This window comes from Cyphomyrmex costatus, unplaced genomic scaffold, assembly GCF_001594065.2.
Source record: "Cyphomyrmex costatus isolate MS0001 unplaced genomic scaffold, Ccosl1.0 scaffold8, whole genome shotgun sequence".
Taxonomy (NCBI): domain Eukaryota; kingdom Metazoa; phylum Arthropoda; class Insecta; order Hymenoptera; family Formicidae; genus Cyphomyrmex; species Cyphomyrmex costatus.
The window spans coordinates 1,221,820-1,238,571 of NW_017280375.1; the positions used below are offsets into that span (position 1 = coordinate 1,221,820).

Genomic DNA, 16,752 nt, shown 5'->3' on the forward strand with positions numbered 1-16,752 from the left:
TATACCATAACCATTGTTAACGGTTTTGTTCGTGATGGCTTGTAGCAATTGCTGTTATAGTTATCATTGTTGTTATTATTATGATAGCAAAAGGCAGAAAGGGGCCTTTTTCCAGGGGAACAATTAGACGATATTTCTGTTCTAGAAATGGAACACACTTACGGTTATTACGTTTACGAAATAAAAAATTCTAAGAATTTATTTTCCTTTTCAGTTTTGTACCTATTCATTTTATGCAAGTCAAGCTGTTTCATTTAAATTTTTCATGAAGATGTGAAAATAATAAAATACGTAATTAGAATTAGAAAATATAATGTACGATCGTAATTAAAAGCTATTATGACAAATATACAATTGCATAATTATATATAATAATAATTATATGCACATAATTTCAACATCAACATTTCTATATTTTTTTGTATGTATAATAGGTAAGTATATATAAATATCTAAATGCATTTAAATAAGAGGTAATTTCTGTACAAATTGTCGGAACCACATGTAGCTCGTGCAGGCAAACAACGAGTACCAAGTAATTATATAACTAAAATGTTCGTTTCTTAAAGCTACTTTTGTTTGACCTCCGATTGGACCCTGAGGTGTATCGTACTCGGCCAATAATTCTATGTATACAGGCTCTGCTTCTGCTATCTTTGCCATTGCATCTAAATCTCTAGAATATACTTGATTGAATTTTTATGTGATAGAAAACATTGTTTTCACAATTACTTAAAATTTTGTTAATTTGATTAATATCGAAATAACTAATAGAGTAAACTATGCTCTCATTTACCTGTAATGCCATACACCTTTCGTAGATACATTATTGGGTATAAATGGAGGTCGCTTTTCAGTTCCTCTGATAATACCGATAACTTCTATGAAGTCTGTAATCTTATTTCCCATTTTATATGTTGAGCGATTACATTTAGGAATCCATCCACGATTTATCATAATAACCAAGCTAAACTCAAGAAAAATAATTATAGTAAATCAGAAGATGTAAAAGTATTAGTCTCTTTTCAATTTCTTTTAATCAATATTAAAGCATAATTACTCCCGATCCTCCAGTTTGAAAGGCGTAATCACATAATATCCAGAACTTGTCTTACGAGAAAATACTCCACCACCTTTTTCGCTAATAGCTTCTCCATTAATAATTAAGCTTCTAGGTCCTATCAAAAATTCTTTTTCATATAGAAACTTGCCTTTCACCTTCATACGATAATATTCTTTATCTTTTAATTCATCTAGACTAAAAATAATGTTTTTGTCAAACATTTATAATAAATAGTGCTTATAATATATAATAATATTCTAAATTGAAATATTTATATATTGTAAGTACTATTTATTATAAATTTATTTGTTTGGAATTACTAATATTATAATCTTACTCTGATGGTAAATCAATTGGCTCTGCTGAAGTACGTTGCTTTAACTTTTCTATTAAATCCAGCTTCCACTTCCATCTCTTAATTTGCCATGTACCAAGTGCAAATGTGATAACAGGTACTCCCTGAAATAGAAAAACAATATAAAAACATTAAATTTTATATGATAGAACTATCCTCTGCTATAATTAAAAAATTGTTTTTAATTAATTAAAACAGAGAATAGTTTACAGAAAAGTAATTAAATGCACAGAGTTTATGTAAAAACAGATTGAATAAGCCTAATTTCATTAATTGTTTAGATACAGAAAGTACATAATAATATACAGCTAAGCTGTATATTGTAATTACTAATTTAAAATATTATATAGATATAAAATTATGTCATGCATTTTTCTAATTTTTATAACAAATTAAAAATTGTCATATTTAAACCGGATTTTTATTAAGATTTGAGATGAATACCGAACACTTTTGTTATTATAATATAAATAAAATTTTAGAATAATAGATGATAACATTACTTGCCAATAAGGAGTATCCATACAGTCCAATCGTTTCTTCTGGTTTTCGATATTTATTCGTCTCAATAGCCTTAGGCCTCGTCAGTTTAACATCTCTGCTTTGATATCTTGCTTGTGTATTTACATTACCGGATAATAACACATGCACTCGTCTATTGAAAGCACAATTTGCGCCTCTCAAAAATCCGAAAATTTTTGATAGATTCATATTTTGTATAATGTTATACAAAAATAATTAACAAAATTTTACGTTTTCAATCGTAAACAACTAATTCATATAATTACATACAAAAAATTCATCATACTGGTACTTCCAGAATCTTGGTTATGCCATCAGTGAGGCTCAAGCCCATGGCACATAGAAAAACTAGAGAAGAAAAACTTCCACCATGCCGTAAACATAATCAGTAAGCGAATTGACCAATCACAGTTGAGAACGCAAGCAGTCGCCGTGACAGTGCACCCTCTGATTCTGAAATTTTGCAAAATTTGCAATCAAATTATATGCCAGCAGCAACTTCGATTGTATTTTATTTTATTTTGATACTGAAAATATGAGCGTCAAGCTTCGATCGCAGCATGAAAATGCTTAAAATTATCTTAAAATTACAATTTCACAAGCCGCTCCAACAGGGAAATTTGGATCGTTTTCAACGACAAAAGAGAGAGAGGAATCACGTGATCTCCTATTTGTCGCTGAAATGGCTAGTTGAAACGGCCAAATGGCTCGTGAAAATGTATCTTAACCACAGATGTCTATAGACATCTTAACTTTTGACGACAATGGCTACTTTTCAATTGTTTGACACATCTTGACAAACATAGCAAATTAATTCACATATTTTCAATGTTAACAAACAATTTAATCCTTTTAATTATATTTGATGATGCTTTTCCACATGTGTAATCGATCACGTGACTCCTTTGGAATCAAGCGTTTTTGGTTGAAGTGTAGCGATCTCGATTCATCCGGTCTTTCGTGATCTATGGTCTTTTTCAGCCTGGAAAATCATGGTAAGTGATTGTTAATTGAAGCTTATTGAATAATAATCGTGCAAGATCGTATGAATAATCGTCGGATAGATGTTTTGCGGATAGATTTCGTTTTACTCACATGAACATGTTTGCAAATTTTAATATCACTGTCACTGCTTTATGAATTATTTTGCGACCTAACCTCACCGAGTGAGCGTTTGTTAACCGCATGGTACATTTTGCATCTTCACATGAGCATCTAAACATATCTTGCGTTCTTATAGTGGCACGATTCGGTCAATATCATTATTCATTATTCATTCGCGCAATAAATTATTTTTAAATTACGCTCGCAGAGCTTAAGGAAGAAACCGCATTGAAAATGACTTCCATCAAACTCCAATAAACTCATCATTATTTTATGAAGTATAATACGAATAAAATTATTAAATTTGTAATAGAATTGTTTAATTATAAAAAATAGAATTATGTTTAATTATGAAAAAAGATTAAGAACAAATTATGTATTAGAAATTTTGTCTTAAGTGATTCTATTTTGTTGAATTAAATGGACTATGAGTTAATCAGAATTTGATCCAAGTCGCCCTAATATTCATTTCTACTAATGTAGATTAATTTAATTGATTGAACTCATTATCTCTTACTGATTCTTAGAACTAGAAAAAGATTAAAAGTAAGTTAAATTGAGATTAAAATGAATCTATATTGGTATGTTTTAAAACATACATAAATGAAAGAAAAATTGAGTACTGAATCTGAAGCTAACATCCATGCGAGAGAAAAAGTCAAAAAGAAGTCATCAAAATTCATATTTTTGTTTATAAGTTTTTTAATTTAAAGTAATATAAACACAAATAAAATTATATTCTGTTTATTATGAAATTTTAATATTTATATACTAAATAAGGATGTAATGTAAATGCTATTGTGGATTGTAAATGCTATCAACAATATCTTGTCCTTTTTCAATAGCCGTTCCAGAGGTTTGTACAATCTGGCCGTGTGGCCTATGTGAGCGATGGTCCTTATCAAGGCAAACTTATCACCATTGTTGATGTCATCGATCAAAATCGAGTAGGAACAATATTTTTCTTTCTTAATTTTTTTTTTGTTTTTAAATAAAAAAATTATGGAATTATACAGTAACAAATGATTTTCTGTAGCTAATACATTGATTAATAATTTGTTACGTTCAACAACATTAATTATAATCATTTTTTGTTTGTGCAGCAAATTTTACATAGATAATAGCTTTACTCTTTTGCTATTTTATACAATAAATGTCATTTTTATATTGATTATGTTAAATATGGACAGAGAAGAACTTAACTCAAACAAGTTTAAAATAAAAATATTGTGTGTCTTTTATATATACATATTTCTGTGTAATAAACTCTATAATTCTATAATATAATGAACTATAATAATTTCTATATTTTGGTATGATGAAATAATAATATGATAGGAAATGCCGACTGACTTTGGTGATGTTAATTTCTTTCTGATAATATTGTCGCGACTTCTTTAATAAATTGTCAAATTCTTTAAATCTTAGAACTAATATCTTTTTCACACACATACAGGTCCTCGTTGATGGTCCATCGTCAGGTGTACCTCGTGGTGAGATGAGACTCAATCAGCTTCACTTGACAAAATTTCGTTTACGTTTCCCGTTTTCTGGATCGACTCGTGTCGTGCGTAAAGCATGGAATGCAGCTAATATTAACGAACTTTGGAAAGAGACAATGTGGGCCAAGAAAGTTGAAGCCAAAAAGAAGGTATTATAAAATATGTTAATTGTTTATTATACTAATAGTTGCTATTTATATTAAATAAATATAGTACTTATTTCATTTCTAACAGATGATATTAATGTATTTTTGTCTTAAAGAAATAAAATATCGAAAAATTTTATTTTTATAAAAGTTAAATGTGATGAATCAGTATTTTTTGATAGGAATTGCCGTCTGATTTAATGACGACTTTTACTTAATTCTGATGACATAGTTGCACAACTTTAAAAATAATACATCTTGGAACGATATTATATTTGGGAAAAATATTTTTCTGTTTCAGCGTGCAGAACTTAGCGATTTTGACCGCTTCAAGCTGCGTAAAGCAAGGCAGATAAGAAATAAATTACGGACAGATGCGTTTTACAGATTAAAAAAGAAAACTAAGAAAGTTAAAGCCGGCGATGCAGCGAGTAAAAGCGCGAAGAAAGCTGAAAAGAAATAAATGACATTTTGAATTAAATACAAGATTATTTTATGAAAGTCTTGTTATTTATCATATTCCTTTCGTATGCTACGAAAAATTATTAGTTAAGGCTTCTGATTACTCACCTCAATCATATTGAATCTGAAGCGACCAAATTATCGATATTAAAATCGTATAAATATAAAAACCTCCAAATTTATTGAAGAAAATTAAAAAATCCTCTTATAGGATCAGAAATGTCACTACGTTATCATGAACGTTACTCAGAAGAAAATGTAATGTCATTACCTATTCGTTATCGAAAATAGTAACTTGTAACAGGGGGTAATGATGATACAAAATTACAAATGATGCGTTACTTACCAACTCTGCATAAAATATATAAGAATAACATGACATTGTAATAAGTACCCAAACTTATTATAATTTCGTGTTGTTATGACAGCATCACAAAGTATACATAAAGTTTTTGCATATTATGCTTTATATTTGTCCAGCTGGGTCAGGTTGTGACTTTAAAGCTCGATATCATTTTTTTTTGTTGATTTTATGTGAATGTAGTAAATATTTGTCCAGAATAAAAACTAAAATATATCTCAAAACGAAGCAATTTGACTGGGGTTATTTTTTCATACGAAACTTGTAGGGTTCTTTACATTAAATAAGAATTATTATTACATGTTTTTAAATAAAAAATTAAATAAAGGGATTTATATACATTATACAATATATTAAAATTATATATAATAAACAAATAAAAATATATAATAAACAAAAAACATAATTGTATAGCAGTTAATATTTATTTTTAAAACAATGTATCTTGAATTATTGTATCGCGCTAAATTTATTATATATATATAAATATGTATATGTATATTAATATATCGGATCTATGTACAGCTTTAACACTTCGCGTTTCTTATCAAAGGCTCTAGTAACTGAAAGATTTTACACAGCTCCTCCTGTTCTCAGTCATATCGCGCATGTAGTCGTGAAAAAGGACATGCGAATATATTGATAATAACTTGTGAACGATGTCATTAATTACGTATTGTCATATGCATTGATGGCAATTCCAGATACAGGTGTCTGGAATTTAAATATCTAAACTTCGGGAGCGTATAGGCTGGGTCAACTTCTCTTTAAGAAGCTCTAAGCCATAAAGTCGTAAAAAATTGAACAATTATAGTTGAATGCGAGAAAAATAATCGATTGTGATTGGTCAATTTCTTACGGCTTTACGGCTTAGGGCCTCTTAAAGCGAGGTTGTGCGGACTCATTGTCAGTCATAGAGGATCGATAAACTAAGATTAAAGCTAGTCTAAGACTAATTCTACAAAATGTGCTTTTTGTTTCCTGTTTCTTGCTGTTTGTCTCTTGCCTTCTTGATCAAAAAGCCAAGAGACAAACAGAGATAAACAGCAAGAAACAGAAAACAAAAAGCACATTGTAGAATTAGCCTTATAGAAAATATAATTTTTACTTTGTTTTGGAAAAAAAATCGCACAAGAGACAAAACATAATTTTCGTTTTTGTTCCTTTTTATTACTTATTCATGTTGTATTTATTCATTTGCTTAATGTAGATATTGTTTTATATTGGTCTCTTACAGCGAGGAGTGCAAGCGTATCAGTACGGACAGCTCGTGTTGCAGCCAAACACTGATCTGGCGATATTTAAGTGCACTTTGATTCGATTTCTCAATTAGTCTCTTGAGTTGATATTGACAACGAATAAATTTCCCGTTTTAGGATCCTCCACACAAAGAAGTCCAGTGGTGTCAGATCAAGTGATCGGAATGGCCAAGACACTACTCCTTCACGTCCAAGAACAAAGCAATTAGGTTTCGTCTTTTTTGCGATCTTCTTTAAGACGAGAAGCAAAAACGAATATATTTCTACAAGACTTTTTCTTAGTTTATTGATCCCTTACATACTCTCGAAGTTTTGACATTTAAGTTCCGGATACCCTGTACGTCACAGGATACGATTCTTTCCTGTGGACAAATGGTAGTTAAATCATGCATAATTCAATGGTCGCGTTCAGCAGATTCAACAGTTTTACAACTGTTTTATGATTCTTCGCTGAGATAAGACTATTCCTTTAGATCTAAAAGTATAATTCAATCAGCGAGACAAATCGTAAAATGGTTGCAAAACTGTTTAATAATGCGCGTGGTGAACATCTTACATCGTAAATTTGAAAAAATTCATATCTTTTGACACTTGATGGAGAATTTGAAACTACTAATTAGTTATAGTTATATGTATGTACAGAAACGCATTTTACTATCTCATCCACTTGACAATTATTTATACAAATAACAACGATGCACGAAAATAAGCAATGATCGAGTTACAAATCCATTTAATTTTAGCGGATATTACGACTTCCGATTTTCATACAGAAACCCGAAAACAATAGCTGCGTTCGATAATAGCAAATCTGAGGCGTCGGAGTGCTCTTATGTTATAGTTATAGCATATGTCACGTGCACTATAGAAAAAGAGCACTCCGACGCCTCAGATTTGCATTGCCGAACGTAGCTTATAAAGATCCACCCGAGTAAAAATCACTTTGCACTTCCGTTACTCGTAAGCCTTTTAGTCTTTTCTCATCTTTTCTTTTTATATCAGAAATATTAATTACTAATTTTTCTACGGTGTGATAGTAATATGAATACTAATTCCTTTTTACAAACATGACGTTTAGCAAGTAAAAAAAATTAATCATCCTTGTTATGCAGCTACGACATTTTTATTATTATAACTTTACCTTCACGAGGTTGAAAGTACTTTTTATTGTTTATTAATAAGTGTATGACGATATCAATCTATTATTTGTAGTGATACACCGGATTATAAAATTATATTGGGTATCCGAAAAAAATGTGATACCATATATCGGATATCTAATATCTGATCGAATATTTGATAGGGTAATTAACCGATCGGATACCAGATAAATTAAATTTTAGAGAATCGGTACCGAATATCTGGATATTTAGTATGAATTCTCTAAAATTTGAAAAAAAAGGAAAGCAAGGAAAAATATAGCAATAATAATTGACCGGCTGTGGAACAAGGTTGTATTTGCAATACAGTTTTCAACATTGCTTAGTATAATCAAAGTTTAATATTAATAAATTTTTCATGATGGATAACAACGTTTCCGGTGACAATCTATTTCAATTATCGGTATAAATCATTATAATTGTGCAAAATCATAAACTGTATAAAAAGTTCAGCTGAAAAGAATAGAATGAATAGAAGAATAGAAAGTTTGCATCAATGATGCAACTTTCAATATAAATTTTCAGCCGGATGTATTGCTAGATACTAATAATATCCGGCTATCCGACCGGATAGTAAAAAAGTGCCGAATAATACCAAATAGCGGATACCCGGTGTATCCTTGCTATTAATAAAACTTTTAAAGAGAATACATTATGATACAATAATTAATGAAAAAAAAAAAATAAAACTTAACAACTATCTCAATAACAAAAAAGTAAATATAGCGTATATTTATTGCTCTCTTTTATTTGAGAATCTTTGATTATGTGTTCAAATCGTTATACCTTTAAATCGCATATCTCGAAAGATATTTTAGTGCCTAATTGTTATCATAAAATATTGCTTTAAAAATACTTCGTTCTCAATCATTACAGCCTGCAACGTGGAATCAGTACAAGAAATTTCAAAGTTAGAAACGTAGAAAGATGACAGCATCCGTTAAATATTTTTTTGTGGTACGCTGATTACACACACACACACACACACACACACACACTCTCTCTCTCTTTCTTACTAATATACAGTAATCTTAAATATAACGATAAAATACATAACTATGGAAGCATCATAATATCCACATTTTACAATGTAATCAACTTTCTTTCTAGTCCAAATATCTTTCTTTTAATATTATATTAAATGTTAATATTTTTCATGGGATACGATCAGAAATCGACGATTGTGATGAACAATCAAGAATCAATTAATGATCAACGATTATTCATTGATCGTTGGTTCCTGATAACTGTTGCAAAAGAATATATAAATCTTAAATGTATGAATTTATGCGCCCACGTGTAATTAAAATTAAATTATTTTTTAATTTAATTCATTTTGTTAAATTATGAAAGAATTAAAAACAATTAATATAAATAAAAGGACAAAAATTAAAAAAAAAAGATTGTAAAAACATGTAAATACAAAAATTTGAAAAAATGATGCGTGTATATTTACGAACGTATGTATTTGCTTCTTTTCGTCTTCACTTTTCTTCCCGCTTATTAATTCCTTCAAAACTGATGCAGAGTTCTACGTATGCAAATATTTTTAAGGGTCAAACTTTGAGAGTATTCTTAAAGATTGCCCGCGGACCGTCTTTCATGATACGACCCTTAATTGTTCTTGCTACTATTAAGAGTGACATCCAATGGCTCGTCCATGGTCTGTACAATATCTTGCTGTTGGTGATTACTTGGTAAGTGATGGAATAATGAATGCCTGACGGACGTGGGATGGTGGGCCTTCAGAGTGAGATCCATCTCGGCCTCCTGTGGTCCTTCTCTTGTTGCCAAGCTGTCGCCACGGTCCACGGGACTCGCGCAGATCCTCGGCGGCGTTCCACATCGACACTTGAGCCTGTCAGGCGATTTGTCGCAAGGTACCGAATATCTGCGAAACGACATCAGACGCAACGGTGAAATTAATTGGAACATTTGCTAATATTTTCTGATAAATTAAATGGAGTAATGTTTTCGAGAACAATTATTGTAAATTCCGCAGAAAATATTTTCTTTATTTCGACGAATTTATAGATCAAGAAATACGGTAGTGTCTCGACGCTATATAGACCAAGATTATTGAATTTTAATAACGGTTGAATTGATAGAGTTGTTCAACACAAAAATTAAAAAAATGTTTCACTTTTAGTTTATCGTTAATTTGTTGTAGTTTTCAATTTTTAAATGGCTCAACTATAAACAACCAGAAAATCATTTTAAACAATTACAAACAATTTTGAAAAACATGCTGTAAATGAATTTGAAATATCTTAAAAATTGATAAAGTTGCATTTTTAGTTTATTGGTAATTTATTGTACCTTTTAAAAAAATAAAAAGTTTTTGTCTCTTGCTATTTTTCTATAAAGTTGATAGTACTTGAATAGAAAATGATAGAAAGCCAATATTGGGTGATATTTATAATAGTAATTAATACCTTGTTAACTATTGCGAAAATTGTAAAATGGGTACAGAACTTTTCAACTCAGTTTATTTCACTCTATTAGCACACGAAATGTTTAGCGATCATTCTGGAACATCTTGTATACAAAAGGTGTTTATACAATATTTTGAACATATTTTATCGATATTTGTACATTCTGTGACAATTCTTTTATTGTTCCGAAATATTCGCCGCATTGGGAATATTATACAAATCAAACTTTCTATAATCTATGAATATTTAGTGTAAGCTGGGTATGTCCGTATCAGTGATCTTTTTCTAATAAATTTTTACTAATAATTACTTATCAAAATACAATAAATTATATATTATGTATAATAAATTACTATTATTATTAGATACTACTAATTACTTATCAGAAATATGTTTCTGTTTGCGAGACACTTACCCAGTTGACAGCGGAGGAAGGATTCGAAAATCTCTACAGACCGATACCGGACTGCCAATCTCGGGTAACTTGTCAGTCGCATTAGGCGAGCCCGTAAGGGCCGATGAGGATGACGGAGAAGTAGAAGACGCGTCGCTGGTCCTCTCGAGACCGCCGGGGGGTGGCCGTCCAAGTAGTAGCGGCGTAGCGCTTCCTAAACCCAAGCATCGCATTCTCCACGCGTCCTGCAGCAATTGTAACCGAGCTTGCTTTCTCCACTTTGCCCGTCTATTTTGAAACCATACCTGCGGAGGAATCGCTAACTTGATTATTGCCTTATACAAATTTCATTTCCCCCCTTTTCCGCAAGACGAGAAAATAACAGACGTTAAGAGGAACATGAATTATCGTTGCTAAATAAAGTCATCTCGAACCTATATACATTACATACGTATACATATATCTGTCGCTGTAGTTTGACTTATTTAAAGATATGGATTTTAAGATTTCGATTAATTTGACTAATAATTCAGATGCGTAATAAAAACAATTTCGATTTTTCGAATATCAGTTGACAGGAAAATTTTATTTTATTATTTCTAAATATCTCACAAAAAAAAAAAACAAAAAATGTACATACTTTCCAAGTGATTAGATTAACACACTCTGACGAGATTTGCGGATGAGAAGATTCGAAAGAATTAATCGAATGTACTCTCAGTGAACTTCCAAGTTTCTCGTGCCTGGTCTCATATTTGTTGTGCAGATTCGCCCGGTCGTTTCATCAGCGTTCGCTTAATCGTTTTCGCACAATGGTCTCCGCGCAATAGCCCCTATCGCAGCCAGATGTACATAGGACCTTTGTGATACGATCACGAATCGAGCTAGTTTTGTTCGTACTTCTGATATCATTAATGAATCGAAACATCTGTGCTGACTTGATCCGACTGAAAGCCTAAAAGCCGTTGCTCTGACTTCTGCATTTAAAATCGCAAGAAAATCAATTGCTTTAACAATCCGTATCGGTCACTGATTGATTGGATAATCTGTTCCGTACGAGCTTAAACAAAATTCTTCCCGAGGATGTATTTGTGACATTAAATCCGATTTAATTGAATTGAACATCATTTTTTGTAATTCATCTGATTGATTATAACAAAAAAATTATTATTAGATTATTAGTAAAAGCAATCCAAGTAGTAAGTTGACGTTATTTGTCGTTAAAATATTTTGACATTTAAATATTTTGTCGTTGTGCCAATTTGACATACTAATAGCCAGTTTGCTATATCTGATATAATAGAGATAAAGGATTATTTCTTCATAAAAGAGATTCGAATGTAACATGATGTGTATAACATATTGCAATTTTTCGTTTATCCGTCAATGAATAATTGAGATTACTAAATGAATAATTAAACATACATACAGGGAAATAAATTCGCGCATATTATACATATATAAAACGAGGTAAAACAATTTTCATGAAAATTCGCTCATCTCTGATCTTCTTTCGTATATAATTACGCATTAAATTGGAAAAAAATTTGACGATTCAATACTTCATGTTCCCCCATATATTAATTTGTTGCCATCGATATTTTGTTATAAATGATCACATTTCGCCAATGTTTGTATGGTAATACATAAAATAACAGCATGACTAATGGAAAATTAGATACATCGCGATTGCGAACGTGAGCGAGTTAATCCCAAACTCGAAAAGAGTGAATAAAAGAATAAACCGCGCGTATTTTCTGTAAACAGTGTATTTGAGCCTTAATTAGTGAACGGTTTTAGGGAATAAAGCAATCTATTGGAAGGCCGTATTTCGTAAATTCTGAGATTGTAAGTTTTCAATCTTTTATTAGGAAAATGAAGATAGATTTTATTTTGGTTAATCTTCTGGATAAAAAGGTTGTTTTTCTACCAAGCAAAGAAAATAAAAATATTTGAATTTATCGTAAATTTCAGAACGATGTAAATTAAAATTTTTTGTTGATTAATAAAATTTTTCTTAAATTAAAATTTTAGTTTTAATCAAATCGGAAAAGAAGGATGTTAAAAAGAGACTAATTTTTTTACCATAAAGGTGTAAGTAAAAAGAATAACGTTTTTTAATAGACTGTTACCTTCTAAATATGATAATATTGATAAAAAGTTTGAGATCGATAAAGAACACATTGAAAATATTGAGCATAAACATGATATATTTAAAAAAATTTCAATATTCTTGCTTACTTTTCGAGGCGTTCCACAATGCCACGAACTTTTTAATAATTTGATCATATTCAGGAAGTCAAAATCTACATGAAATGCTATTCCATTTACTTACACATTTGTGGGAAAAAAATCGCCTCTTTTTAACATTCTCTTATTTTAAATTAAATTTTATTGAAAAATAAAAAAATGTGTGTGTAAATATAAATTTTTTTTTAGTAAAAATATGAATTTTAAGTACAAATTTTAAATAAATAAAAATAAAAATTTTTGTGTTTTTTCTGTTTTACTTATTAGCTTTGTTCGATATAGTAAACTATTTTTATCAATGGACAATTGTAATAGTAGTATAATTGATATTAAGTATAATTTATTTATTATAATTATTAGCAAAAGTCTTTTTTGGGGGAAAATAAAAAAGCCACTTGAAAAATCTAAGTGAAATCAATGAAGCAAAATGATTGCAAAGAAGATTCACCTGAACACGTGCTTCTGAGAGCGATATCCGAAGTGCAACTTCCTCTCTGAGGAAAACGTCGGGATAATGCGTTTTCTGGAAAAGAGATTCCAATTCTTGTAGCTGTTGAGGCGTGAACGTGGTCCGATTGCGTCTCTGCTTGAAAAAGTTCCAAAGATCTGAATGTTACATATGTCATAAACTTCAAGATCTCGGTTTGTTTCATTAAATCATTTCACGCTTTTAATCAAGAAATGATTCCTTATGTTATTGTTTAGCATATATGTAGACGGCATACAATACCGAAAAAAACATTTTTTTAATTACATAAGAAAAGTAAAAATCTATTTTATTGTGCTTAAAAATTACATGTTTTTCATAATTTCTAAAACAAATGATAATTTCAGGAAGTAGTTTAAGAAGTTTCTATGTGAAACAAAATAAATACTTTATTAGATTTACAATAGACATTTTTACATATCAATAAATAGAACAAAAATGTAAAATGTATAAAATATATGTATAGAAAAATCTAAAAAGTAACAAAAAATTACGGAAAGATGTCATTTCAATCTATTTTCGGAGCCGTATATGGCAGACTTTGACTCCATTCCAGACAATAGAAAATATTAAAAATCGAACCATTAGATGTTTTTAAAAGACGACTTAAAGACATTAATATATTTTATATTGCAATTTTAGACTTTGTGTTGTTTGGGATTCTTCTAATCTAATAAATATATTAAATCCAAGTAAATGTCACTCATTTTAGTTAAGAAGTGAAGAAAATAGTAAAAACTATGTCGTTCGAAAAGCAGCATTTGAGGCACTGTCTCTTTTTTATTGCGTTTCAGCTAAAGAAAAATGCCGCGGAACGTCAAGAAATGATTTGTTCGGCTTTAGGCGAAAACTGTGATATACAGTACACGTGAAAAGTGGTTCCAAAGATTTCGTGATGGTAATTTCAATTTGAAGGCTGAAGATCGTTCAGGCCAACCGAAGAAAGTGGAGGATGGGGTATTGAAACCGCTATTGGATGAAAATCTTTGTCAAACGCAACCATTTTGCGAATGCATTTGCGGTAACCCAACAAGGCATTTCGAAACGTTTGCGAAAACTTGGTAGGATTCAAAAGGAGGATCGTTGGGTTCCACATGTGCTAATGCCTGAAGACAAGGAGAGACGCCACAACGGTTTTGTGTTGTCGAGATTAAAAAGAAAGACTTTCTACACAAAATATTGATTTGTGATAAAAAAAAATGAGTTCTGGATAATCCAAAGAGATAAAAATCTTGGGTTTATCTAGGCCAAAACCATCAACCGACACTGCAAAACCAAACATTCACAGCAAAAAGGTATTGCCATGTATTTGTGGTGGAATCAGAAGGGATTTATGAGCCGCTCCAATCTGGGAAAACGGTCATTGCTAAACGTTATCAACTTAAGCAATTAAATAACGCCCTTGAAGTAAAAAGATTGTTTACTGGCGTTGGAAGAAAGAAAGATGATTTTGCTGCAAGACAATGCGCGGCCGCACATGGCAAAATCAACGATAGAAATCCTCTCCAATTTGGGTTGGAAAATTATCCTTCACGCGGCATATTCTCCGGACTTAGCACCTATAGGGATTACCATCTTTTCCAAGCCCAAGATCATCTGGTTGATTCTCAGTTCGAGTCTCTCGAAAAAGTTAAAGGAGCATCATAGAATTCATCAACTTAAAACAACCATCTTTTTTTTGAAGCGGACAGTTGTCTAAAAGATAGCAAAAATATGTGGAAAGATGAAGGGGATTACTTCGAATATTAAGTTAATATTCGTTCTTTTATAATTTCACATCGAAACTTGGTAAAAATGACCGAGAATTAAGTTGTAAACCTGTATTTATATATATATATTCATGCATGAAAAATTTTTACCGGGATATTATCATGATATTTTTATTTATTTTAATAATTAAATAATATAATAACACTCTTCTATTGCGCTTCATGTCACGAGTGTAACGCGCAGCAGCGTTTATACAGTGCCATGTAGTTATTAAATAATCCGTAAGAAAATTTGGACAATTGAATTTTTAGACGAAGATAGTGCTTTTTTTTTTAATTTTACCTTATATTCAAAATTAGTATATAGATATCATTATGTTAACACATAAGATGAACAGTTGCTATTATCTTTTATTAGTAAATTAAAAAGGATGTAAAATTAAGAAAAAAATTATAACAGTTTTAATAAAATTACGTAAAATTGATTTCAATTCCGCTATGAAATAAGAAAATATGAATCTTATCCAATTATTTTTATATATAGATTATATAAAATTCATGTAATTTTTCCAATTATGTACTAGCTGAAAAAAAAATAGCTATACCAAATGTGTTTAGTGAAATAATGCCAATTAAATGTGTTTGGTTAATGTAATTAAATTTAATTTTATTTTGACAAATATTTGCTAAATATTCTAAACGATGCTATCAACGATAATATTTATTTAATATTTGTGTAAAATTAAAATCTTGATTTTTTTTATAACAAAGAATATTTCAAAAACCAAGTTATTCGAACGTATATACGCATAAATACTTGAATGTGGAATAAAAATCCGCAGAGTTGCATATCAAAAAATTGAACCTAATTAATGAACAAGCATGATGATGATCAACTACTCTAGCAAGAAATATAAAAAAATATGGAATTAAGAGAAACGTACACTGACCTGACGACGACGTCCGAACATATACTCGGTAAGCAGATCGGCCTGAGGCCCGAGGGGCGATAAGTACGGGCCCGCCATGGTGAACGACCGCGCGCGCGCTTGGTCCCGGCGGCGTTTCTTCAACGCTTCTTCCGCTTTCGCGGAATTGACCGCTTACGGGGATGAAGAGAACGACCCTCCTCGGCGACTTCACCGGCTGACTCCAGCGGAGATCCTCACTGTCGTAGTAGAACGGGCCACTCGTTCGGCGCGAACATGGCGAGAGCACTGATAGATGAGTCGTCACTACGTTACGGAAGGGTGAGAGTGTTACGAGGGGGGTAGTTGCAACTCTTCGTTAGCAACCCCCAAGCTCGCGCGCATCAGGGACAGCCGCGCCATTGGCTACGCGGCATCGGGAGGCGGTTCCGCTGCGTTAAGAGTCGCGCACACCCCTACGCGAGTATGTGCAGCTACGTTGAAAATCCGCTAAATCGTGGTCTACATCCTCTCCCTCCCCTAACCTTCTCCCCTTCCCCTCTCTCCTGTATATTTTATCCTGTTTATCCCCGCTGGCCCCCTGACCGCTAACTCTTTCCCGCCCACGCTTTTGC

General features: G+C 31.3%; 3 protein-coding genes across 4 annotated transcripts; 1 reads left to right on the forward strand and 2 right to left on the reverse strand.

Annotated features, from left to right (window-relative positions):
- Positions 1-430: 430 nt before the first annotated feature.
- On the reverse strand, positions 431-2,175 carry Surf1 (surfeit locus protein 1). 2 transcript variants are annotated; one of them, XM_018549253.1, is made up of 5 exons: positions 1,926-2,175; positions 1,401-1,522; positions 1,061-1,258; positions 797-967; positions 431-676 (listed from the first exon to the last, which is right to left on the reverse strand). In XM_018549253.1, exons 1-5 carry the CDS (start codon positions 2,127-2,129, stop codon positions 463-465), a joined length of 909 nt encoding a protein of 302 aa, XP_018404755.1. In that variant the 5' UTR covers positions 2,130-2,175; the 3' UTR covers positions 431-462. The 2 variants fall into 2 exon arrangements, with proteins under 2 accessions (XP_018404755.1, XP_018404756.1); XM_018549254.1 differs by having other exon boundaries at positions 1,922-2,025.
- A 736-nt stretch (positions 2,176-2,911) lies between these two features.
- Positions 2,912-5,193, forward strand: RpL14 (ribosomal protein L14). The gene is made up of 4 exons (XM_018549216.1): positions 2,912-2,935; positions 3,890-3,900; positions 4,501-4,695; positions 4,994-5,193. The coding sequence occupies exons 3-4, from the start codon at positions 4,543-4,545 to the stop codon at positions 5,153-5,155; spliced, it is 315 nt and encodes a 104-aa protein (XP_018404718.1). The 5' UTR covers positions 2,912-2,935; positions 3,890-3,900; positions 4,501-4,542; the 3' UTR covers positions 5,156-5,193.
- A 4,191-nt stretch (positions 5,194-9,384) lies between these two features.
- LOC108781337 (diencephalon/mesencephalon homeobox protein 1-B) lies at positions 9,385-16,237 on the reverse strand. The gene is made up of 4 exons (XM_018549275.1): positions 16,160-16,237; positions 13,462-13,596; positions 10,785-11,068; positions 9,385-9,825 (listed from the first exon to the last, which is right to left on the reverse strand). Exons 1-4 carry the CDS (start codon positions 16,235-16,237, stop codon positions 9,549-9,551), a joined length of 774 nt encoding a protein of 257 aa, XP_018404777.1. The 3' UTR covers positions 9,385-9,548.
- Positions 16,238-16,752: the final 515 nt, after the last annotated feature.

Excerpts from the sequence above, each read along its gene's own strand:
- Surf1 (XM_018549253.1), bottom strand. The coding sequence starts at position 2,129 with ATGAATCTATCAAAAATTTTCGGATTTTTGAGAGGCGCAAATTGTGCT. Across the intron at positions 1,523-1,925 it reads TGTATGGATACTCCTTATTG|GGAGTACCTGTTATCACATT; the intron begins GCAAGTAATGTT and ends TTTCTATTTCAG. Across the intron at positions 968-1,060 it reads TTCAAACTGGAGGATCGGGA|CTTGGTTATTATGATAAATC; the intron begins GTAATTATGCTT and ends TCTTGAGTTTAG.
- RpL14 (XM_018549216.1), top strand. The coding sequence starts at position 4,543 with ATGAGACTCAATCAGCTTCACTTGACAAAATTTCGTTTACGTTTCCCG. Across the intron at positions 4,696-4,993 it reads AAGTTGAAGCCAAAAAGAAG|CGTGCAGAACTTAGCGATTT; the intron begins GTATTATAAAAT and ends TTTCTGTTTCAG.
- LOC108781337 (XM_018549275.1), bottom strand. The coding sequence starts at position 16,237 with ATGGCGGGCCCGTACTTATCGCCCCTCGGGCCTCAGGCCGATCTGCTT. Across the intron at positions 13,597-16,159 it reads TGTTCGGACGTCGTCGTCAG|AGACGCAATCGGACCACGTT; the intron begins GTCAGTGTACGT and ends TTTTTCAAGCAG. Across the intron at positions 9,826-10,784 it reads CTTCCTCCGCTGTCAACTGG|ATATTCGGTACCTTGCGACA; the intron begins GTAAGTGTCTCG and ends GTCGTTTCGCAG.